The sequence below is a fragment of the Gobio gobio genome (genome assembly GCF_949357685.1).
Source record: "Gobio gobio genome assembly, chromosome: 10".
Taxonomy (NCBI): domain Eukaryota; kingdom Metazoa; phylum Chordata; class Actinopteri; order Cypriniformes; family Gobionidae; genus Gobio; species Gobio gobio.
Window position 1 is genome coordinate 44,591,371 of NC_137116.1, and position 23,322 is coordinate 44,614,692.

At 39.2% G+C, this 23,322-nt stretch overlaps 3 protein-coding genes across 3 annotated transcripts in view; 1 reads left to right on the top strand and 2 right to left on the bottom strand.

The window, feature by feature from the left end:
• fcho1 (FCH and mu domain containing endocytic adaptor 1) overlaps positions 1–386 on the bottom strand; it is a 65,604-nt gene extending 65,218 nt beyond the window's left edge. The window contains exon 1 of the mRNA XM_079827433.1: positions 298–386. The gene's annotated coding sequence lies outside the window, so the exon portion shown is untranslated. The remainder of the gene's footprint in view (positions 1–297) is intronic.
• znf692 (zinc finger protein 692) lies at positions 298–11,014 on the bottom strand. The gene is made up of 12 exons (XM_079827453.1): positions 10,729–11,014; positions 10,315–10,509; positions 9,977–10,008; positions 6,748–7,251; positions 6,595–6,670; positions 6,431–6,508; positions 6,248–6,358; positions 6,078–6,128; positions 5,783–5,861; positions 5,458–5,572; positions 1,585–1,684; positions 298–1,409 (listed from the first exon to the last, which is right to left on the bottom strand). The coding sequence occupies exons 2-12, from the start codon at positions 10,479–10,481 to the stop codon at positions 1,133–1,135; spliced, it is 1,590 nt and encodes a 529-aa protein (XP_079683579.1). The 5' UTR covers positions 10,482–10,509; positions 10,729–11,014; the 3' UTR covers positions 298–1,132.
• Positions 11,015–12,115: 1,101 nt separating this feature from the next.
• On the top strand, positions 12,116–19,460 carry lpxn (leupaxin). Its single transcript, XM_079827456.1, has 9 exons — positions 12,116–12,338; positions 13,436–13,557; positions 15,702–15,757; positions 15,911–16,010; positions 16,169–16,438; positions 16,565–16,738; positions 17,596–17,677; positions 17,774–17,922; positions 18,089–19,460. Exons 1-9 carry the CDS (start codon positions 12,242–12,244, stop codon positions 18,353–18,355), a joined length of 1,317 nt encoding a protein of 438 aa, XP_079683582.1. The 5' UTR covers positions 12,116–12,241; the 3' UTR covers positions 18,356–19,460.
• The last annotated feature ends 3,862 nt before the right edge of the window (positions 19,461–23,322 follow it).

Sequence of the window (23,322 nt, forward strand, 5' to 3'; positions counted from 1 at the left end):
GTCTAAAGTCTTTGTTCTAGACAGAGGAAATATATATGCACTGATGGGGAACAGAACCACACATGCCGTGCGCTGCAGCCCAAACTGAAATTGACCTTGCTGCAAATGATCAAGCTTTTGCTCCACAATGCTGACACACTGAAACAGAGATGCTCCGCCGAGAAAGCCTCACTGTCAGTGTCACATACAATGAACTGCCTAGTGCTGGACGCATTATGTTGCATTCCAGGGAAAACGTTTCAGCAGCTTAACCAATAACTTCACATACTGTGAAAAGAAACGTAAAAAGTATGTTACCTGGTTGTGGTTTCAGTAAAAGCAACGAGGCTCATTTTCATCGCCGGTAGTTGTTCCGACCGTGCCGCGTCCAATGTGTTACGGAGAGTAACAAGGTTTGAACGAACAGTTGACAGTGTTCGAAAAGCCCCGCCTCTCTGTGTTCCTATTGGTTCACGTCTCCCGTCACTCAAGCGTCACCGGAGCAAAGCTATGTAGGCATGGCAACTGCGTTTCCAATACCGCTTTTCCCAGCCAATAAAGTATGGTTCAATTTCAAGAGGCAACGCCCAATTTTCACAGACAAGAGTCATTGGTTAAAGTGTTTGTCAATCAAAGTAAGGCTTTACAAAAGGCGGGAACCCTTTGAGTTCGATTATTATAATGTATGCAAATTCATTTCTTTACCTAAAAGACAAACCACTGTCCAAACCTGGCAAACTACAAAATTGACAATGTGCGCATCATTTTTATTCCTGACAACTGCGATGTATGGATTTTTTACAGGGGAAAAAAAACAAAAAACATAAGAGCCAAAAATGTCAAAAATGTCTAAAAGCAGCACATAATTTCACCACAAAACCATACATATTTAGATGCCCTAAAGCAATTCCAACACACAATGACCTGATTATGCTGATTTAGGACATTTTACAGAAGTCCAGCCTCTGCATGATGGCAAAACAATATCTATTTACATTATACAAATCTCCAAAATGAGAATTAATACCACATGTAGGCGTCACATGGCAATTTCTCAGTTTGTTTATTGACACCAATCAGTCCCATTGTAGAGTTTGATTAGTGTCAAGAATGCACAAATTGTAACGTATTTAGTCAAAACACGACGTAAATGTTATTCCACAGCAGTGTGATTCTTGGAAGAAGAAGGTGAAGATCCGTGCTGCCCCGAGGGATGCGGGACTGGGTCAGAAGGAGGAAGAGGAAGCTCAAGAGGGGGTGTATTACAGTCTGGATGGCTCTTGCTACGGTGAGCTGTGACATTGTCTCTCTTTTCAAAGCGACGACCACAGATCTCACAGGGGAACTGGTAGGTGCTCTCGGCATTGTGCTTACGCATATGCCAATTCAGAGAGGCTTTCTGTCGACAGGTAAAGCCACACACCTCACACCTGTGAAAGAGAGAAGTGGTGGGTTATATCTGGAGCTGAAAACTGAAGTAGCAAAGCCTTAAGCAGTTGTTGTGGTAAATATTGGTAAATGTTCATGCAGAAATTAGTTTGGAAGTCATGCAAGCTTTGGTAAAAACAAAGGGCCTAGTGCACGCGTGTGTGGTGAAACTCATACTGCAGTGGTTTCTCTCCGGTGTGAATCCTGCGGTGGATGATCAGGTTACTGCTGGTTCGGAACGCCCGGGCACAGAACTCACAGATATAGTCTCTCTGATCTCACAGACACAAAGAATCATATAGAGAGAACCATGTTACCAAACACAGCATGAAAAACATCACACATCATTACTACTTAATGTACTTGTCAAGTGGTTTTGCTTCTGGACAGATTTTTAACATTGAAAGACATACAAATTAAACAACACTGTCATAATTACTCTAAAATGTATTATTATTAATACATATTACATTCAATATTATCATATAATAGTATTAACAGTAAACACACAATGTGGTCGACACAAACCATGTTTATACTCACTGCAAGTTACTACTGCTGTCTGGATTGGATTTTCTTTTACCTTCTGTAATTGTTCATGATTTTAAAGTATTTTAAACTACTATGTACTAACGTTTAAAATATTAATTTGATAATGTAAAGTGTGACCAATTTTTGTAATTGCATCTATAAGTGCCCTGTTGACTCTACTCCTACCCCTTAACTCACTTAAACCTAACCATACCACCAAACCTATCCCTAACCTTACCCATGTTCCATCTCAATAGCAGTAAAAAGAAATTATTTGGTACTTACAGTTCTTTTCCAAAAAGTACATACATTGTACCAAATAAATCATTTTTTATGCATTCATTAATTTTACTTAATTTAGATTCTACCACATAAATTCAATGAAATGTAGATGAATTTGCACAAAAATACAGTAGACTTTGATTAGATACCCAGCATTTGTCACCAACAACAAAAGATTTGGGAAGTTTTTTCTTCTCCTTATTAAAGAGTATAAACCTATTTTATTAAAATCCTACCAATGCACAACAATAGTTAATTGTTCTTTATTATTTGCATTTAGCATTGTCGTTTACCTGCAACCCACACATACAGACCTACACACACACACACACACACACACACACACAATATTGCCAAACGTTTTGGGACGCCTGCCTTTACATGCACATGAACTTTAATGACATCCCATTCTTAATCTGTAGGGTTTAATATGGAGTTGGACCACCAGCTATAACAGCTTCAGCTCTTCTGGGAAGGCTTTCCACAAGGTTTAGGAGTGTGTTTAGGGGAATTTTTGACCATTTTGCTAGAAGCGCATTTGCGAGGCCAGGCACTGATGTTGGATGAGAAGGCTTGACTCGCAGTCTCCACTCTAATTCATCCCAAAGGTGTTCTATTGGGTTGAAGTCAGGACTCTGGGCAGGTCAGTCAAGCTCCTCCACACCAAACGTGCACTGGTGGCAAGTCATCCCAGTCAGGCCATCCCCAAACTGTTCCCACAAAGTTGGGAGCAAAAAAGATTTTGTCCCAAATATCTTGGTATGCTGAAGCATTAAGAGTTCCTTTCACTGGAACTAAGGGGCCAAGCCCAACCCCTGTAAAACAACCCCCCCCCCCCCCCCCCCCCCCTCCACTACATCCAACGCTTTGCACTCGGTGATGTGAGGCTTGGATGCAGCTGCTCGGCCATGGAACCCCTTTCCATGAAGCTCTCTACGCACTGTTCTTGAGCTAATCTGAAGGCCACACGAAGTTTGGAGTTCTGTAGCTATTGACCTTGCAGAAAGATGGTGGCTTCTGCGCACTGTGCACCTCAGCATACGCTGACCCCGCTCTGTGATTTTACGTGGCCTCCCACTTCATGGCTGAGTTGCTGCTGTTCCCTTTTGCTTCCACTTTGTTATAATACCACTAACAGTTGACCGTGGAATATTTAGTGAGGAAATTTCACAAATGGACTTATTGCACAGGTGGCAACCTATCCCAGTACCACGCTTGAATTCACTGAGATCCTGAGAGCGACCCATTCTTTCACAAATGTTTGTAGAAGCATCTGCATGCCTAGGTGCTTGATTTTATACACCTTTGGCCATGGAAGTGATTTGAACACCTGAATTCAATAATGTGGAGGGGTGTCCCAATACTTTTGGCAATATATACAGTATCTCACAAAAATACACCCCTCACATTTTTGTAAATATTTTATTATATCTTTTCATGGGACAACACTTAAGAAATGACACTTTGCAACAAATTGCTGTCCCCTCAAAATAACTCAACACACAGCCATTAATGTCTAAACCGCTGGAAACAAAAGTGAGTACACCCCTAAGTGAAAATGTCCAAATTGGGCGCAATTTGCCATTTTCCCTCCCCGGTGTCATGTGACTCAGTGTTACATGGTCTCAGGTGTGAATGGGGAGCAGGTGTGTTAAGTTTGGTGATATCGCTCTCACACTCTCTCATACTGGTCACTGGAAGTTCAACATGGCACCTCATGGCAAAGAACTCTCTGAGGATCTGAAAAAAATAATTGTTGCTCTACATAAAGATGGCCTAGGCTATAAAAAGATTGCCAACCCCCTGAAACTGAGCTGCAGTACAATGGCCAACTCCATACAGGAAATAAACAAAACAGGTTCCACTCAGAACAGGCCTCGCCATTGTAGACCAAAGTTGAGTGCACATGCTCAGCATCATATACAGAAGTTGGCCTTGCAAAATAGACATATGAGTGCTGCCAGCATTGCTGCAGAGGTTGAAGGGGTGGGGGGGCGTCAGCCGTATACTTCATCAAATTGGTCTGCATGGCTGTCGTCCCAGAAGGAAGCCTCTTCTAAAGATGATGCACAAGAGAGCCTGCAAACCAATGAGCACAGTGGCCACCATGGAAGAAGTTTGGAACCAGGACTATTCCCAGAGCTGGCCGCCCGGCCAAACTGAGCGATCAGGGGAGGAGGACCTTAGTCAGGACTCAGGGAGGTGACCAAGAACCCGATGGTCACTCTGACAGAGCTCCAGCATTTTTCTGTGGAGAGAGGAAAACCTTCCAGAAGAACAACCATCTCTGCAGCACTCCACCAATCAGGCCTGTATGGTGAAGTGGCCAGACGGAAGCCACTTCTCAGTAACAGCACATGACAGCCTGTCTGGAGTTTGCAAAAAGGCACCTGAAGGACTCTCAGACCATGAGAAACTGGTCTGATGAAACAAAGATTGAACTCTTTGGCCTGAATGGCAAGCGTCATGTCTGGAGGAAACCAGGCACCGCTCATCACCTGGCCAATACCATCCCGACAGTGAAGCATGGTGGTGGCAGCATCATGCTGTGGGGATGTTTTTCAGCGGCAGGAACTGGGAGACTAGTCAGGATAGAGGGAAAGATCAATGCAGCAATGTACAGAGACATCCTTGATGAAAACCTACTCCAGAGCGATCTGGACCTCAGTCTGGGGCGAAGGTTCATCTTCCAACAGGACAACGAGCACACAGCCAAGATAACAAAGGAGTGGCTACGGAACAACTCTGTGTTATGTTATTGAGTGGTCCAGCCAGAGCCCAGACTTGAACCCGATCGAGCATCTCTGGAGAGATCTGAAAATGGCTGTGCACCGACGCTCCCCATCCAACCTGATGGAGCTCGAGAGGTCCTGCAAAGATGAATGGGAGAAACTGCCCAAAAATAGATGTGCCAAGCTTTTAGCATAACACTCAAAAAGACTTGAGGCTGTAATTGGTGGCAGAGGTGCTTCAACAAAGGCTGTGAATACTTATGTACATGTGATTTTGTAAAAAAAAAAAGTTTAATAAATTTGAAAAGATTTTAAACAAACTTTTTTCACGTTGTCATTATGGGATATTGTTTGTAGAATTTGGAGGATAATAATGAATTTAATTCAATTAGGAATAAGGCTGTACATAACAAAATCAGGAATAAGTGAAGCGCTGTGAATATTTTCTGGATGCACTTCACTAGATGATATCTATCACATAAATCAATATGGATTGAATACTCACTACTGTGTAACTTTTCATGTTCCTTCAGATGCTTCTTGAAGTTGAATGACTTGCCGCAGGGCAGGTGCGAACAGGTGAAGGTCTTCTGCTGGAGATGCTGGTACTTAACATGATGCTGAGGAGAGGAACAGATTGTGAGATGAATTGCCATCCTGTCGCAATGTTGATGCTTTTCCATAAAACCTTGACCTTTTAAATAACATTTATTTTCTTACACATCAGTGCAGAATAATGGGATATAGAGTCTATCCTCTCTTAGAGGTGTTTTGGTCCAGTAAAGACTAATGAATGTGTCATGGACGTTCAATACTGACTCAGCACTCACGTTGAGATATTGCCGACTAGAGAAAATCTTATCGCAGCCTTCAAACTCACAAGGCAAAATCACTTTGGATGTCGATTTTCTGTAAACACAGAGATCGGTATCATGTAACATGAAATTAACATATAGGGTATTCAAAATAAAACCATGAAAACATCACCAAATATACAAATGCATTACTGTTATAATATTTAAAACTTATACAACTATAAAAAACTTTATATACATGTAAAGTACTATAAACATTTTAGAAACCATATTTATATTGGTAAAGTAATGGTAAAATTAAAGAACAAACCGTTTTCTCTTGCCACCAATCTGGGACACGTCATCTTTCAAAGACTGTGGACTGGAGAAAAAAAGGTAAAGAACTTTAGGATTTTATTTAACTTTTTAGAAATCCTAAAATATGAAAATGTATATTAAAAATGTGTGCCGTTAGAAAAAAGAAACAAAAACAAAAATCACCTGTTTTTTTTTAGTGTTCCTGCCTTTTTGATGGCATTGTGTTTCTCAGTAGTATCTGCTCTACTCTGGATCCCTCTGTTGGTTAAATTCAGCACTGCAACTTCCTCATTGCTAGGAGACAGAGACTTCTCTTAACTTATGTCTAATTGAGTCATTAAGAGCATAGATGAATAGAATAAATACCTATATGGGGAGCTTTGGTTTTCAATGCAAACCCTGGCAGGATCATCTCCAGTCATCTCATCACTGTCTGTGGGAGATCTGACAATCAGAAAAAGGTTGAGGAGACATAATTTAACTAAATATTATAAATACAGCTAAACAACCAAATATGCAAAAATACATACCCATGTTCTGAATGCGAAACGTCAGCTGCCACATTATTTCCTTTCTGTGTCTTAGGAATTTCAGTCACTGTAACACCTTAACACATGGTTCTAGTTATTCCTTGAAAAACAAAAACAGCATCTTATGAGAAAGATCCTTAAAAACAAAGTCACCTGCACTCTTGTTGTCTCTGAATGTTTGAGACCTTGTCTCGTTTTTCTGTTCAATGTCATTTGTGGCTACTTCAGTGTTTTCTCGTAGTTGCTGTCTTCTTAATCTAGTCATCACCTCTTGTCTTTCTATCTTTCCTTCCTCCTTCAACCGCTTCCTGCCTCGTTGTTTGAGTCTCTTTGGGCTGGATGCAGTTATTTCACTTTCATTTTTAGATGTCATTAACTTCTTCATCTTAATAGGAGACCACAAAAAGTGATGTCCGTCTTCACAGGTGTACTTAAGACACACGTCCACCTCAGAAGAATCCTTGGAATCGGTTTCAACCTCTCTTCTCCCTGCTGCATGAGCACTCTGATCTGGCTCTGTTGGTTTTGTGACAGTCCGAGAATGCAGGAAAGGGGGGGAAAGGCACATCTGCCCATGGTTGTGGACCAGCAGGATAAGTTCCTGCAAAGATTCCCTGGTAGTTGATAGGGTGCTTGTGATATCTCCCTTCCCATCACCTAAAGGAGCCATAGTGACATGTAAAAATAAAGTAGACATTGTGTGTGTGCGTGTGTGTGTGTGTGTGTATTTCTGTATTTGGTTGTGTTGTGAGTATTTGCAGCGCTTTTCTGTATTTGGTTGTGTTGTGAACTTTTGGAGCGTGTTTCTGTATATTTGGTTGTGTTGTGAATTTTTGGAGCGTGTTTCTGTATTTGGTTGTGTTGTGAACTTTTGGAGCGTGTTTCTGTATATTTGGTTGTGTTGTGAACTTTTGGAGTGGGTTTCTGTATTTGGTTGTGTTGTGAACTTTTGGAGCGTGTTTCTGTATATTTGGTTGTGTTGTGAATTTTTGGAGCGTGTTTCTGTATTTGGTTGTGTTGTGAACTTTTGGAGCGTGTTTCTGTATATTTGGTTGTGTTGTGAACTTTTGGAGTGGGTTTCTGTATTTGGTTGTGTTGTGAACTTTTGGAGCGTGTTTCTGTATACAGGGTTCCTACACAATTTTCATTTCAAAATTCCATACTTTTCCAGACTCGAATTTCCAGACTTCCTGCAGATTTTTCCGACCATATTTAACTTGTTCTGATAAAATGTTTTCAAATTCAACTGCAAACAAGTGTTACATTCTAAAGATTTAGTATTGGCGTTTTTGTCTTTTATTAGGATAGGAAAGTAGCTAGACAGGAAGTAAGGTGGGAGAGAGAGGGGGGCGGGATTGGGAAAAGTCCATGAGGCAGGACTCGAACTCGGGTCTCCCGAAGCTCAACAGCACTACCTGGCGAACCACTTACCCACAATGCTATCGGCACCGACAAGTATGTTACACTCTGAGTCAAAACCTCTATGTAGGCTATCTAATATTTAGAAATCCTATATTAAAATATTGCCTTTTGTGACCTTAACGATCACAATGCTAAATCAGTCACAATGGTTTATAATACAGGGTTATTAATTTACCCCAAAATTTAATTTCTATCATAATTTACTTACCCTCATGTCATTCTAAACTAATAAGACTTTTGTTAATCTTGGAAATCTTGGACACATGAAGATATTTAAAGGATTAGTTCACCTCAAAATGAAAATGTCCTAATCATTTACTCACATCAATGCCATCCAAAATGGCAACCAACTCAGTTGGATGCTCAAAAACTTAATTTATCTTTCACTGAAGAAAGTAAGTCATGGATATCTTGGATGGCATTGAGGTGAGTAAATGAACTTTCATTTTGGGGGTGAACAAGTCCTTTAATAAAGGGACTGAAATCTCTCAGATTTAAAATATTAAAAATGTTAATATAATAAACTTATGGTTTTGAAAGACATGGGGGTGAATAAATGACAAATTTTCATTTTGGGTGTACTATTCCTTTAAGAACTCCACCATCGACTCCTCAAACCCAACTTGCTTTCTCAAAATACAAAGTGCTGTGTTAACCACTGTTGAACTGTGAAGAGGAAGGAACACACAGGTCTGACCTTTACTGCCATAGCTAGGCTACAAGTTTTTCATTCATAGAAAAAAAAAACTATTGTGTATATATTTATTATATACATTTAGAAATTCTTAATTTTATATTTAGAAAATTAAATAGGGACAATAGTCTGGAAACATAAATATTTTCCATACTCTGATTTATTTTTTCCATACTTTTCCAGACCTGGAAATTACTCAAATCAAATTCCATACTTTTCCAAACCCCGTAGGAACCCTGTGTATATTTGGTTGTGTTGTGAATTTTTGGAGCGTGTTTCTGTATTTGGTTGTGTTGTGAACTTTTGGAGTGTGTTTCTGTATTTAGTTGTGTTGTGAACCTTTGGAGCTTGTTTCTGTATTTAGTTGTGTTGTGAACTTTTGGAGTGCGTTTCTGTATTTGGTTGTGTTGTGAACTTTTGGAGTGTGTTTCTGTATTTAGTTGTGTTGTGAACCTTTGGAGCTTGTTTCTGTATTTAGTTGTGTTGTGAACTTTTGGAGTGTGTTTCTGTATTTGGTTGTGTCGTGAACTTTTGGAGCACGTTTCTGTATTTGGTTGTGTTGTGAACTTTTGGAGTGTGTTTCTGTATTTAGTTGTTTTGTGCTCTATTTGGTTGTGTTGTGAACTTTTGGAGTGTGTTTCTGTATTTGGTTGTGTTGTGAACTTTTGGAGTGTGTTTCTGTATTTGGTTGTGTTGTGAACTTTTGGAGTGTGTTTCTGTATTTAGTTGTTTTGTGCTCTATTTGGTTGTGTTGTGAACTTTTGGAGTGTGTTTCTGTATTTGGTTGTGTTGTGAACTTTTGGAGTGTGTTTCTGTATTTAGTTGTGTTGTGCTGTATTTGGTTGTGTTGTGAACTTTTGGAGTGTGTTTCTGTATTTAGTTGTGTCGTGCTGTATTTGGTTGTGTTGTGAACCTTTGGAGTGTGTTTCTGTATTTAGTTGTGTTGTGAACTTTTGGAGCGTGTTTCTGTATTTGGTTGTGATGTGAACCTTTGGAGTGTGTTTCTGTAACTGGTTGTGTTGTGAACTTTTGGAGTGTGTTTCTGTATTTAGTTGTGTTGTGCTGTATTTGGTTGTGTTGTGAACTTTTGGAGCGCGTTTCTGTATTTGATTGTGTTGTGAACTTTTGCAGCACATGTGTTGTCAAACTGATGAAGATGTTTTCTTAATTTGGTGGTGTTTTTTCTATATGCATGTGTTTTCTTCAGTTGCAGTGCGTTTAAGCTCTCTCGGCTACCTAACTTTAAGGAGATAATATCTGGTTTACCTGAGCACTTGATACAAACTCTTGAAACGTAGCTGTAAAACAGAAAGCAGACATCCTCGTCAGTTAGACCACATATCATCTATAATGCTTCACACCACCAAAAGTCTTGGCTGTCGGCCAAACTTTAATATATTTTGAACTCCATAAACCACAAGTTCATACTTTATTTTAAGCTCACTCATGCTGTTTTTTCCCTGTATGATTTGGAACTGGATCACACAAAAAATGAAGTCTCTTCAAAACCAGAATCAACAACTGCAGATGTAATTCAACTGGAATTCTAGAGTGCACATCCAACGAACTGTCAACTAGTGTGTATCTCTCTGGCTGTATTATACCTCTCCAGCAGATGCTGAGCGAGCTCTGAGTGAAGAGAGAAGCCTAGTTTCTCTTTGAGCTGACCCCAGCTCTGCAGACACGAGCCCAGCCGCACGCGAGACTTGCTCCTGCGGGCATCCAACTCTCTGCGCCGCTGACTGCGAAGAGCATCGGTAGAGGACGACATCACACTGACAGGAGCTAAACAAACGACACTGAAGACAGAGAGAGAGGTTGCTTTTTTTGAAAAGTGGAATCAAATCACCAGAAAAAAATTATTTCATAACATAAAAGTTTCAGTCTTCGTGGAAAGTGCCACCACCAGCTGCTCCCGTGCCTCATTTTAAATGTATGCGCATAAGCTGACAGTGTATTTTAGGGTACAACAACAAAAGTCATAACAAGTAACAGACCACAGGGAACCACGGACATACCTTAAATAAGACCCTGCGATAGTGTTCTCGCGTTAGCGGGGCCCACTCGCTCGAACTGTTGCCCTTTTAAGGAGGAACCGCTCAGTCAACCACAGACTATCGCTCAACTCAGTGTAAACTAAAGAGCATGCAATTTGTCTCGTGTGCGAAAGAGATGCTACATAGAAAACTATGAACATCAGCAGAATTAATCTGCTCAATATGGTTATGTGAAGTATTTCTGCAGTTACAGGCGAGCTGCAGAAACCGAATGGGAAGTTTCCTGTCCCAGAGTTCTTCACGGCATAGCTAGGATCTATGGGAAATGTAGTCTGAGAATGATCAACTGAGTGGTAGGCCTATATGACAGGGGGTTTAAAAACATTATGATGGCAAGGACCCCCAAATATGAGGAACATTTTATGAGGGACCCCCTTCCTAAAATCCATCTCTCTCTCTTTCTCTCTTTCTCTCTCTCTCTCTCTCTCTCTCTCTCTCTCTCTCTCTCTCTCTCTCTCTCTCTCTCTCTCTCTCTCTCTCTCTCTCTCTATAGATAGATAGATAGATAGATAGATAGATAGATAGATAGATAGATAGATAGATAGATAGATAGATAGATAGATAGATAGATAGATAGTGTGACATTATAAATGCAACATATTGTTTCCAAACTTAAATTGGCTATACTTAATATTGGATGTATAAACCTGAAGAAGAATATTTTCAATTAAAAATTATTTGTATAGGCAACCTTTACAATAAATGTTTGTAAGCAGCTTACAAACTGCGTTAAGAATATTGCCTTACATCCCCAGTGAGCAAGATAAAGGGGACTATAGTGAGAAATACTCACTAGAAAGATACAAAACAAACATATACAATTCTGGAAAGTATGTATACGTCAAGAAAGGAGAGAAACATTTATAACTGAAACAGTTTGAATGTTCAGTAGACTTTATCCATTTTTGCTTTGTCTTTTTATTCTCTGAAATTTTCTGAGGACCCCTTAGAACCTTCTGGAGGACCCCAGTTTGAAAACCCCTGGTAAATGATATATACCTTTTATACGTTTAGAACTGTGTTTCAAGCCATTTATACAAAACTATAACTGCAAATAAAATAATAGGATGTATAGGCTATATTTTGTTTACACACATTTTTATTGTTTATTGTTCGCAAACTACCATAATGTGTATAGCCCTAATGCTTCAATCCTTTGTAGGCTATTTTACACATTTACCATGTTTTAATCAAATTGGTAAAAAATAAAAGAATCAATAATGTTCTAAAACACAGTCTAAATTCACTGGTTTTGTAACACCACTAATTGTATAGGCCTACAGCTAATACTAACAAAATTAAAGTATTAAAGTAAACTCATCTCACTTTTATTATGAAGGCCACTCTAAACATTCACAGTGCACTTGCAAAATGCAAAAGGGTGGAATACACGAGAAAAGGACTGAAACAGCGAGAACACAAAAAGGAAGCAACATCAGTTTCATATGTGAGATTGGGCTCAACCCACAGCTGCATGTATCAGATCAACCTACCACACATGTTCACTAGGAACACGCAACGTGTGCTGCTTACCTCTCATCTCACACCCAAGATCACCATGGATGAACTTGGTGAGTTGTTTTAACACTAAAGTCTTAATCAGTGTAGTCTCTAAAGATGACCTGCTGTTTACATACCCCTTGAAGAATATGCAAGATGTTAATAACTGTAACAAAATAAGATGTCATGTTTTTTTATTATTATCATTGTCCTGAACAAGCTGAGTTACATAAACGATGGTCCTGCACATTATTTTGTTTTATAGCATCTTCTACATATTTGAACCCTTTCCAACAGTGACTGTATGATTTTGAGATCCATCTTTTCATGACGAGGAACGTTGAGGGACTCGTAAACAATTATTACAAAAGGTGAAAACATTCACTGATGTTCTAGAAGGAAACATGATGCATTAAGAGCCGGGGGTGTACACATTTGAACGGGAGGTTGATTAAATATCAGATTTTTTCTTATTTCTGCCCTTCAGAAGCTACATATACATAGGATATTTACATGTTTCTCAGAAGACAAAATAAGTACAATTTCAAAAAGTGTACATCCCCCGGCTCTTACTGCATTGTTGCCTTCTGGAGCACCAGTGAATGTTTTCCCCTCTTGTAATAATTGTGTATTTCTTTGCCTATATCTATTTAAACCAGGCCATTCTGGAAAAGTGTCAGAAATGTTGACATTCGGAAAAAAATGAATAAATAAATATGTAAACATATTATTCTTTACTGGTGACATTTTGGTATACTGAGGATTTGTAATTCAGTTTTTCCTCCCTGTGAGAAGTAATGCGAGTTGTGAAGTCCTGTCACTATTTAGAATAAAATTATGCTCTTGTGAAAGAATTAAGAGCTTGCATTTTGTGAGTCAGACCGCCCATATTAAGTGACTTTTTGTATGTCAGCAAAAAAGCGTGGCAAAAGTTTGAAATTCATGTGTTTGTTTTAAATGTTCTGTGTTTCTGCATCCGTTGCGATGACAGTGATGTGCTTTTTCACTTCCTCAGGAAATGACACGGATTGCTAACGTACAGTGGCTTCACCTTTAGTTTTACACCTACATAACCATGATTTCTAACAGTGCAGTTTTTTTTAGCATTGCATGTGTGAAAGTTCGTGTGTGTCACTGATTTCACTGCAAGGTGATTTTGATATTGCAGACATGCTTTTAGAGCAGTTGGCTCAAAACTCCACCCAGACTGATGTTCCTGCACCCATTCCACCCAGTACTCTCTCACTGGAAGCCTCAGTTAAAAGCGACAAGACAGCTCGGCCTGAACAGGTAATTACATTTCATGCAAGCTAATTCATTTTCAAGTTGTATTGAAACAACTTTGAAAAGCAAATTACAGTTACAGTACAAACATTCAAAAACATACAATACCATTCAAAAGTTTGGTGTTGGTAAGATCTTTCTCTTATGCTCACCTAGACTGCATTTATTTGATCAAAACAATGATATTGTGAAATACTATTACAATTTAAAATAACTGTTTTCTATTTTAAAATGTAATTTATTCCTGTGATGGCGAAGCTGAATTTTCAGCATCATTACTCCAGTCGTCAGTGTCACATGATCCTTCTGAAATCATCTAATACGCTGATTTGGTGCTCAAGCAAGGTTTTTTATTATTAAATTATGAAATATTTTTGTGTAAATTATCTTTTTTTTTTTTTTTTTTGATTTTTTGATGAATAGAACGTTCAAAGGAACAGCATTTATTTGAAACATACTTCGATCAGGCATAACATTATGACCTAATATCCTAATATTGTGTTGGTCCCCGTTTTGCTGCCAAAACAGCCCTGACCCGTCGAGGCATGGACTCCACTAGACCCTTGAAGGTGTGCTGTGGTATCAGGCACCAAGATGTTAACCTTCTTCCATTGCTCCGTGGTCCAGTTCTGATGCTCATGTGCCCAATGTTGGTGCTTTCAGCTGTGGACAGGGGTCAGCATGGGCACCCCCATTATATGACTGGTCTGCGGCTATGCAGCCCCATACGCAACAAACTGTGATGCATTGTGTATTCTGACACCTTTCAATCAGAACCAGCATTAACTTCTTGAGCAATTTGAGCTACAGTAGCTCGTCTGTTTGATCGGACCACACGGGTCAGCCTTCGCTCCCCACATGCATCAATGAGCCTTGGCCGCCCAGCACCTTGGAGCACTTTTGATAGATACTGACCACTGCAGACCAGGAACACCCCACAAGAGCACCCAGTCGTCTAGCCATCACAATTTGGCCCTTGTCATACTCACTCAAATCCTTACACTTGCCCATTTGTTCCTGCTTCAACTTTGAGGACAAAATGTTCACTTGCTGCCAAATATATCCCACCCACTAACAGGTGCTATACAGTGTTATTCACTTCACCTGTCAGAGGTCATAATGTTATGCCTGATCGTTGATCATGTAAGACCGCATGAATTCGCTCCAAGGATCGGTAGCGAACCGCGGTGAAGGCCGCACGCGTTCAGTGTTTCAGCTGGAAGAATGGATTTGATTATAATATTCTTTATCTGACTCCATTTATCATAGTTGTCGCATTTAGAAGAGAATCCCAACCGGTTGTTTGGTCATCTATATTTGATAGTTAATCATACATTTGATCGTTCCGTTTTAACCCTTTGTTGCAATTATACCGTTCCACATTGGAGATAGTTAATAATTACAGATTAATTCAGAAAGGATCAAAATGTAACAATTTATTAACAATCAAGTAAATGTAAAATGTCAATTACATCATAGACAGAAATCTCTTCTAAAAGGAAACACAAATTCTAGTTATGGTTACACTTAAAATAGTTTCAAATAAATGTAAACATAAAACCTTTAATTATGCTCAGTAGGCCTCTGCCTAGAATGTTACCTGTGAGATAGAGAGAGAGAAAGAGAGAGAGAGAGAGAGAGAAAGAAAGAGAGAGCTAAAGAACAGCTCTCTCCAGAGAAAGCCAGAGAATCCAAAGAGCGCGAGCTACAGATGAAATCCCCTTTTATCCTTTTCCCTGATGTCACCAAATTCAAATCTGACTCTTTTAAAACTGACCAATCAGACCAAACCGTAAGGCATTTGAAAATAACCAATCAGACAAAACTTCCCCCATTGTATCAAAGGTGTGGACCATTTGGCCATCCATTCTTTTGTTCTTCTATCTCCAACTGGCCCCTCTGATGGCGTTAAGGGGGAGTGGGTTGAGTCAATTTCAATATCTTGATCACGACGATGCAAAGCAAAGCAGCAAAGCAGATGATTTTGTTCTATTTCAAATATCTTTGATTATTTTCCACCTTACAATCACTTCAATGCATCCTTGCGAAATAAAAGTATTTCAACAGTAGTGTAGTTATTTGTCTTAAATAGCTATTCAATATTTAGGCCCAAACTGATTAATTCGAATGCTTTTTTCCTCTCGTCACAGACTGAAACCTCAGTTCTTATTGCTGGTCCAGGAAAGACATTTGATAATGCCTACAGGTACATGCACATTCATCTTTTTGCAAAATGTGGAGTATAAATAGTCTGCCTGTTGCATTTATCTTATTTGTGAGATCATTTGTTGGGTCAAAAAACATTTTGCCATGCGTGGTGAGGTGCAGCTGTTCACTAAGATCAAGAATCTTTTTGTAGCATGCTTCCAGCCCCTGTGGAGGCAGGAGTGATGAGTCCCGGCACAGCTACACGAGAGCTAGACTTCATCATGAATGAGCTGCTAGGCCTCGGCCTGGAGGTGAGGGGAACACGAGCTTGACATCAGCTAGCTACTTGCATTTTACCGCCAGTGCACACAATGAGTAGTACCAGAAGAGGGCAGTATAAGCAAATTAACGCTCCTAATTCATGCCTAACTCATGCTTTAAAATGGACCACATATACTTTATTTTGTAGGTTTCAGAACCAGTTCCTCCATCAAACCCACCTCCAGTGGCTCGCAAGTCAGTAAAGGGCAAAACAACTGAGGAAACTAAAGAAAGTGGTAGTGGAAGGCAGGAAGAGGATAAGAAACCACAGCATCCTCCTCTGTCACAGAAAGTATCCAAGGGTGTGGATGCTATAGACGACTTGCTGGGCTCTCTCAGCTCGGACATGGAGAAAATGGGGGTCCACACAGCTGCCAAAGGCCATTGTGCTTCTTGTGGCAAGTGTATAGCTGGGAAGGTACTAGCAAGATGAAGACAACACATTTGTTATTATAATAAAATCGTATCCTCTGCAAATCCCTGGTGAGTTTTCTGAATGAACAAATATCTCAGTTTTACTGTCTATTTTCTTCTGCCCATGCAGATGATCACAGCTTTGGGTCAGGTGTGGCACCAAGAACACTTTGTGTGTACGGCATGCAGGGAAGAACTCGGCAGCTGTGGTTTCTTTGAGAGAGACGGCAAGCCATACTGTGAGAAAGACTACCAGAACCTCTTCTCCCCTCGCTGCTCTTACTGCAAGGGTCCTATTACTCAGGTGACCTGCCACATCTGTATTTACTCTCTAAAAGCTCGGTGTTCATTGAAAATGAGAATGATTTTTTACATTTAAATGATTAAAACATGAAATCCCTCTTATTTAGTTAAATTTGCATTGCATTCTATAAAACACTAGTGTATTCACTTTATTTTTGGCTCTAGACAATAAATTCAAGATAATCTAGACCAGTGGTTCTCAGGTGGTTCTGCTTCAGGACCCAGATTTTACATTGGACAAGTCATGGCCCAATCCAGTAACAAAATTGTTTATCTTAGAAAACTAAACAAATTATTATTAAGTAAACTAAATGAATTAATACTTCTAAGGTTTTTATATTTTTATTATTATTATTATTATTAATAATAATAATCAAGAATACATATATCAATACTATTGTAATATATTGCATATAATACTATTTTATTTATATATTAGACTTATTTATGAATTAATTGTAAATATTAAATAAATACAATTATTATTAAATACATAAAAATGTAATTTACAAAAATATAAATATATAAAATGTAATTAAATATATTAAAATACATAATATAGAATGTCAAATATATATATATATATATAAAATGTAATATTTAAAATATATTGAATAAAAAAATTATAATATATATATATATTAAATATTATAGTACACATTTATTCAGATTTTATTTTAAATAGAACATTTTAGATTTTTTAATTTCTGTAAATTATATTTTATATATTTAATTACACAATTTTATTGATTTAATATTTTAAATTAACATATAAAATAATATTTGGAATTACATTTTTCAACAAATGAACTTATTCCAGTCAATGAAGCAGGTGGTAAATTAGTGTGTTTTGCACAGAACATTCTAACAGCGATGGATCAAACGTGGCACCCAGAACATTTTTTCTGCTCCCACTGTGGGGATCTGTTTGGACCTGATGGTGAGACAGCTGCAAATTCACCAATTAAACAGACAATTTTGACAATTCCTCATTTGAGAAATGATCTTTTGTACTTAATAAATTCGTCTTTGCCAGGGTTTTTGGAGAGAGATGGTAAACCATTTTGCCCTAGGGATTTCTACCGCCTCTTTGCACCCAAATGCTCCGGCTGTGGAGAACCAGTGAAGGATAACTATCTGTCCGCAGCCAATGGAACCTGGCACCCCGACTGCTTTGTCTGTGCGGTGAGTGAATTAGTGGCGCTGAAGACTGGAATGCAATACAGTCATGTGACTTGCTCCTTATAATTAAGGAATATGGAGTCAGTCAGTCTGTACTATTGTGGTGAGCTTCATATGTGAATTCTTCACCTGCTCAATCTAGTATCCCTCTTTCTGCATCTCTCTCCAGGACTGTCTGAAGCCTTTTACAGATGGTTGCTTCCTTGAGTTGAACGGGCGGCCCCTCTGTTCCCTGCACTATCACTCTAGACAGGGCACTCTGTGTGGGACCTGCGGAGAGCCCATCTCAGGTCGCTGCATCTCTGCTCTGGACCGCAAGTTTCACCCAGACCATTTTGTGTGTGCGTTCTGCCTTCGACAGCTGAGTCAGGGTGTGTTTAAGGAGCAGGGAGGGAAGCCGTACTGTTCAGTATGTCACACGAAACTCTTTGTGTGAAAGAGGTGACATTCCTCAAGCGAAATGAAGGTTATAAAAGAATGGTTCAAACTTGACTCAAAGGTCCTCCGTTGTCCAACACAAGATTCAAAAGCCCTAAGATATGTCTAAATATTCTAAATTAAAATCCTAAAAAACTCTATAACTTTTAAGACATTCTGCAGTGCCGTGGAAGTGTGCTCCCTAGTTGAGAACCACTGTTTTAGACAGAAATAGCATGGAAGGAGTCATACTTAGAAATTTTGTATTTTGTTTCAGAATAAACTTTTTAGGTCCTTCAGAATGCAAGTCATGTTAGAAAATGTAAATTGCACTCAAAAGTCTTACAAATGCTATTGCTTACGAGACATTCTACGAACTATAAGTATCTTTGAAATAAAGGTTACATCTATATTTCTAAATTAGCGAGTTTGTGAGTTTTATATACATTTACTTATTCTCTTTGACATAAAATACAATTTGTTGGGATACCTATTTTTTTTTTTAAAATACATAAAATCATTAAATTAGTTTACGTCCCTCAAACTCCAGTCCACCCTGTTACTATTTTAATCTTAAGCATATGCCCTAAATCACATGATGCTAGAAGTGACATAATTTCCTTGGAGGGAAAGCAACTCCAAGAACAGAGAATGAATCATCTTTTCCTCTTGTTCTCATTTTTAGAAGACGCATCTAATAGCATAAAACATGACATGTCCACCCTGTTGTGTCGATTTATACCGGACATTTCCTATTTTTTATTTATCTTTTAAAATTCTTCCTAAATGTAAATCTTCTGTTAGCATGTTGTTCTTTCATTGCTAATAAAGGGCATATTAAGCTTAAAATGCCCATTCTGTTACACATTGCATTGTATAAATGGTTATACAAAGGTTATACAAGTGTGTTTTTAAGACATTTTCTTCCTCTGACAAGCCTAAAAATGGTTGAATTTTAGTTTTTTTTCTTTTTCTTGTTCAATCCAAAATCCACCAAAGTGTAGGAATTATCCTAATACTCTATGACATGGTAGTTGACATGTAGTTGCAAAGTTATCTATAGTTAGTATGTCTAAAGTGGACCATGGAAATAAAGGGTAACCATATTTTCTTATGCAGTAATCTATAGCAATATGTTCATGATATTATTTGATTTGATCATTATCATGTCACATTGATCAATCTATTCTAATACATGCTGAACAAAACAAAAAGTATTGTTACAAATGGTTCATAAAATTTAAAGGGTTAGTTCACCCAAAAATGAAAATTCTGTCATTAATTAATCACCCTCATGTCGTTGGACACCTGTAAGACCTCCGTTCATATTCGGAACACAAATGAAGATATTTTAGTGTAAAGCTGATGGCTGAGAAAGGCTTCAGATAGGCCTCCATTGGCATTCAGTACACTTATACTCCCAAGACCAATAAAAGGCACTTAAAATGTCGTTACAAAGTCCATCTCACCACAGTGACTCTACAATAATCTTACGATGCGACGACAATAGTTTTTGTGCGCAAAAAAAAATCAAAATAACACCTTTATCCAGCTTGTTATTGCCTTCCACGTGTGCCTCCACGACGCATGCGCGAGAATATGACGTAGCGCCGGGGTTCGGGAATCCATGAAATGCCACTCTAACCCCATTTTGAGAACTACGCCGAGACCTAAAGCACGATCAATGTAGAATCCAACAGCTGAGATACGCGCGTCTTCCTCTGATTGTAAACAAATTGCTTCTGGGTCATCTGTCCGAACGCCGGATCTGCATCATATTCTCGCGCATGCGTCGTGGAGGCACACACGGAAGGCAGTAACAAGTTGGAAAAAGGTGTTATTTTAATTTTTTTTGCGCACAAAAACTATTGTCGTCGCATCGTAAGATTATTGTAGAGTCACTGTGGTGAGATGGACTTTGTAACGATGTTTTAAGTGCCTTTTATCCGTCTTGGGAGTATAAGTGTACTGAATGCCAATGGAGGCCTATCTGAAGCCTTTCTCAGCCATCAGCTTTCAACAAAAATATCTTCATTTGTGTTCCGAATATGAACGGAGGTCTTACGGGTCTCGAACGACGTGAGGGTGAGTAATTAATGACAGAATTTTCATTTTTGGGTGAACTAACCCTTTAAGGACAAAGATTCCTAGTCTCTTCTTCAAGCTCACTATGATATGAATTTAATTTTGTTCTTGTGATTATCTAGCATAACAAAACCAACATACATCACTGCAGGCCACTGAGAAGATCTCTTGGTATTGTAAAGGCTACTAATGTACTGTTATTACATTAAGGTTTCAATTATTAAAAAAACGCAAGATCCTAATTAACTTAATACCATGTGTTTTCATAGCCAATCCATTACAGAAACACCATTTTCAATAAACATTAAAAAGGGTTAGAATAACACGACTATCATTTTCTTGCTTTAATAGGATTGTACAGAAGCCTGTTTATTTGTTGTGTGCGTGGCAAGATCACATGAGGGAACATCCATATATATATATTGCTCAAGATCCCTTGATTTGTCAGTTGACTGCACTGTTACTCAAGGTTCAGATGGGCAGTAACTTAAGGAAAAGCCTTCTCATCTTCAAAGAATGCTCTTTGATGGTAAGAGATGACAGCTGCTTTCTGGGAGGATGGGTCAAAGATCAAGATGTTTATCACACCATAACAGTCACGAACAGTCATGAACTGCAAGAACCTCCCATGGTGAGTGGACAAACACTCGTGCAGTATGTGGTGGTGAACTTTAGATTTGAATGTGGCAACTTAATCTAACAGTCACTTACCATAATTGGCATGAATTCAGACACTGGCAATACTATTAACTGACCTACACGAAAGCACTCCTCCTCCCAAATATGAAAATCCCTCATTAGAACCTCAAAAATGCAAAAACTTGATTTTGTAGTTTGTTTTCCATCCCATTTTGAGTGCTGAGGGTTTGAAAAAGCCCTTAAGTATCTCTCTCATAAATCGAATGGGAGAGAAAGAGAAAGAGCAAGAGAGACAACGAAGGGAAGAGGAACTGAGCGCAGTGGCTGGGAAGACGTGTGTAAGCGTTGAGCTTATAAATCAAGTTGTCATCGCTACATTAGAACTCTCTTTACTGGTTTAGGAAGACTGGATTAAAATATGTTGCTGTCACAAAACAACAGAAGCTGCTTTTTCTTGCTCCCTCTTCTCTGTTTACAGCCATTTTCTCAAATGACTGCTAATATAGAGCTTCCTGAAAGGGGTTTCTGTTTGGAACCGTTCTGGACATTTTCATGTGGTTGATCAGATGTTAGTCATTCCAAAATTGTTGGTATGCAGTTGCTAGGGTGTTCCAAGTGGTGGTTAATAGGATATTTATTTTTTCCTATTTGATAGACCTCACTGTCCTGCTCAAAAATACATTTTTACAGATAGGATAGAACTTAAAGGGTTACTTCAGTGAATGGCAGTAAGCTTTGTATCAGTAGAAACCCGGTATTCGAATGATCGTGCTTTCCCCCCTCATATCCCCATGAGACGAGAGATTTATGTATTGTACGTCTGGAAAAAAGCCTCCGATGATGCAAATATCGTCATTTTGCGTCTTCGGAGGATTTTTGGGCCAGAGGCTAGAGAGTACAGCCAGAAGCAGAGCTAGTTCTGCATGTTTTCAACCCGCCCATAGGGGTGGGATCTCACTCACGGAATGTAAATGCACACGGCCACTCGGGCATTCATAACGGAGCGGTCGGAGCAACGCGAGTGTTTTTAATGAATTCCTATGAAAGTTAAGCATCCATAGGCATGAACTGAAAACACGCCAGACTGGACACGTGCAGTGAATGACTGCCGTGCTTAGCTCATCTCAGCTCTTCGCTCTCGTGATGAATGAAATCTGACTCCTGCTGCGTTTGTGCTGCGACTCTCGTTCGGCTCACGCTGTATTGAACAGACACGTTCAGTTTTTAATTGTAGTGTCTGTTCTTTAATCTAAATGATTTTATTGCTATAAAAATGAACACGACGGTGGGGGCGGTGCCACGGTGGGCAAGTGATAACCAGTGGCCGTGACTTTGGGAGTTGCTTCGAAAGCAGAAAGCAAGTGCATTCTGGGAGTTGTTGTCTTTCATCCACATGAGCCAAAAATACATTTTCTGGCATTTCTCAGTCTAGAAGGCACCAACTTCTAAAATAATTTCAAATTTCTACTACATAAATTATAGCCTGGCGTGGCCATACTCAATTCTAGTCAGAATTTGAGTCTGGTACCACTCCATTGAGCTTTGATTATGGGGCGTGTTTCAACCGAGCCAGGAAAGACCTCAATTGGATAGACCCACAACCAATCAGAGCAAAGGAGCGACGCGTAACGTTAGTTGTCAAATGTCAACAGAACTCAACTGCACTGTGTTGCCAAGTCCGTGTTTTTCTCCATGTCCGCGGGTTGAAGCGACCCCAATTATGTGATTATATAAACCCAGGAATGCGAATTTTAGCAGGCAACCTTGCCAAAATAACATATTTTGCCAACCAAACGCCATTTTTTTCCGGAGAACACCCCGGAAAGTTATTGTTTTGGGCTATAGTTTTGAGTAGCAATTGTGCGCGACATTGCAAAAACACTTGGAAACCCTGTCTGCACGCACGCTGGATTAAGTAACGTTACAAGAAAAAGATGAGTGTAAACGATCTTTGCCAGTAATAAAATTACTTAAGGATACACAGAGTACTTACCAACACGATCATCGTTTCTGTGAGAAATAGTGAAGGTGAATGCATATACGAACAAGTTCTCCGTTTAGGATAAGAGCAAATTCAACCCAAGCGCCTTCGATGACGTGGATGATTACGTTACTGTTTATCATCTGTCCATCATCGTCTAAAGCCCGCCCTGACAATTTCATTGGTCCGAACAGTTTCTGTTCGGGCATAATTACTCCTCTATGGAGCGAGTCCAGACCGAATTGCCCGAGCAAAAAAAAATGTGGGCGGGGCTAAATTCG

Coding starts and splice junctions, on each gene's coding strand:
- znf692 (XM_079827453.1), bottom strand. CDS start 10,481: ATGTCGTCCTCTACCGATGCTCTTCGCAGTCAGCGGCGCAGAGAGTTG. Junction 10,009..10,314: donor GCTCAGCATCTGCTGGAGAG/GTATAATACAGC, acceptor TCTGTTTTACAG/CTACGTTTCAAGAGTTTGTA. Junction 6,671..6,747: donor CAGAGACAACAAGAGTGCAG/GTGACTTTGTTT, acceptor CCATGTGTTAAG/GTGTTACAGTGACTGAAATT.
- lpxn (XM_079827456.1), top strand. CDS start 12,242: ATGTATCAGATCAACCTACCACACATGTTCACTAGGAACACGCAACGT. Junction 16,739..17,595: donor GCAAGGGTCCTATTACTCAG/GTGACCTGCCAC, acceptor TGTTTTGCACAG/AACATTCTAACAGCGATGGA. Junction 17,678..17,773: donor GGATCTGTTTGGACCTGATG/GTGAGACAGCTG, acceptor CGTCTTTGCCAG/GGTTTTTGGAGAGAGATGGT.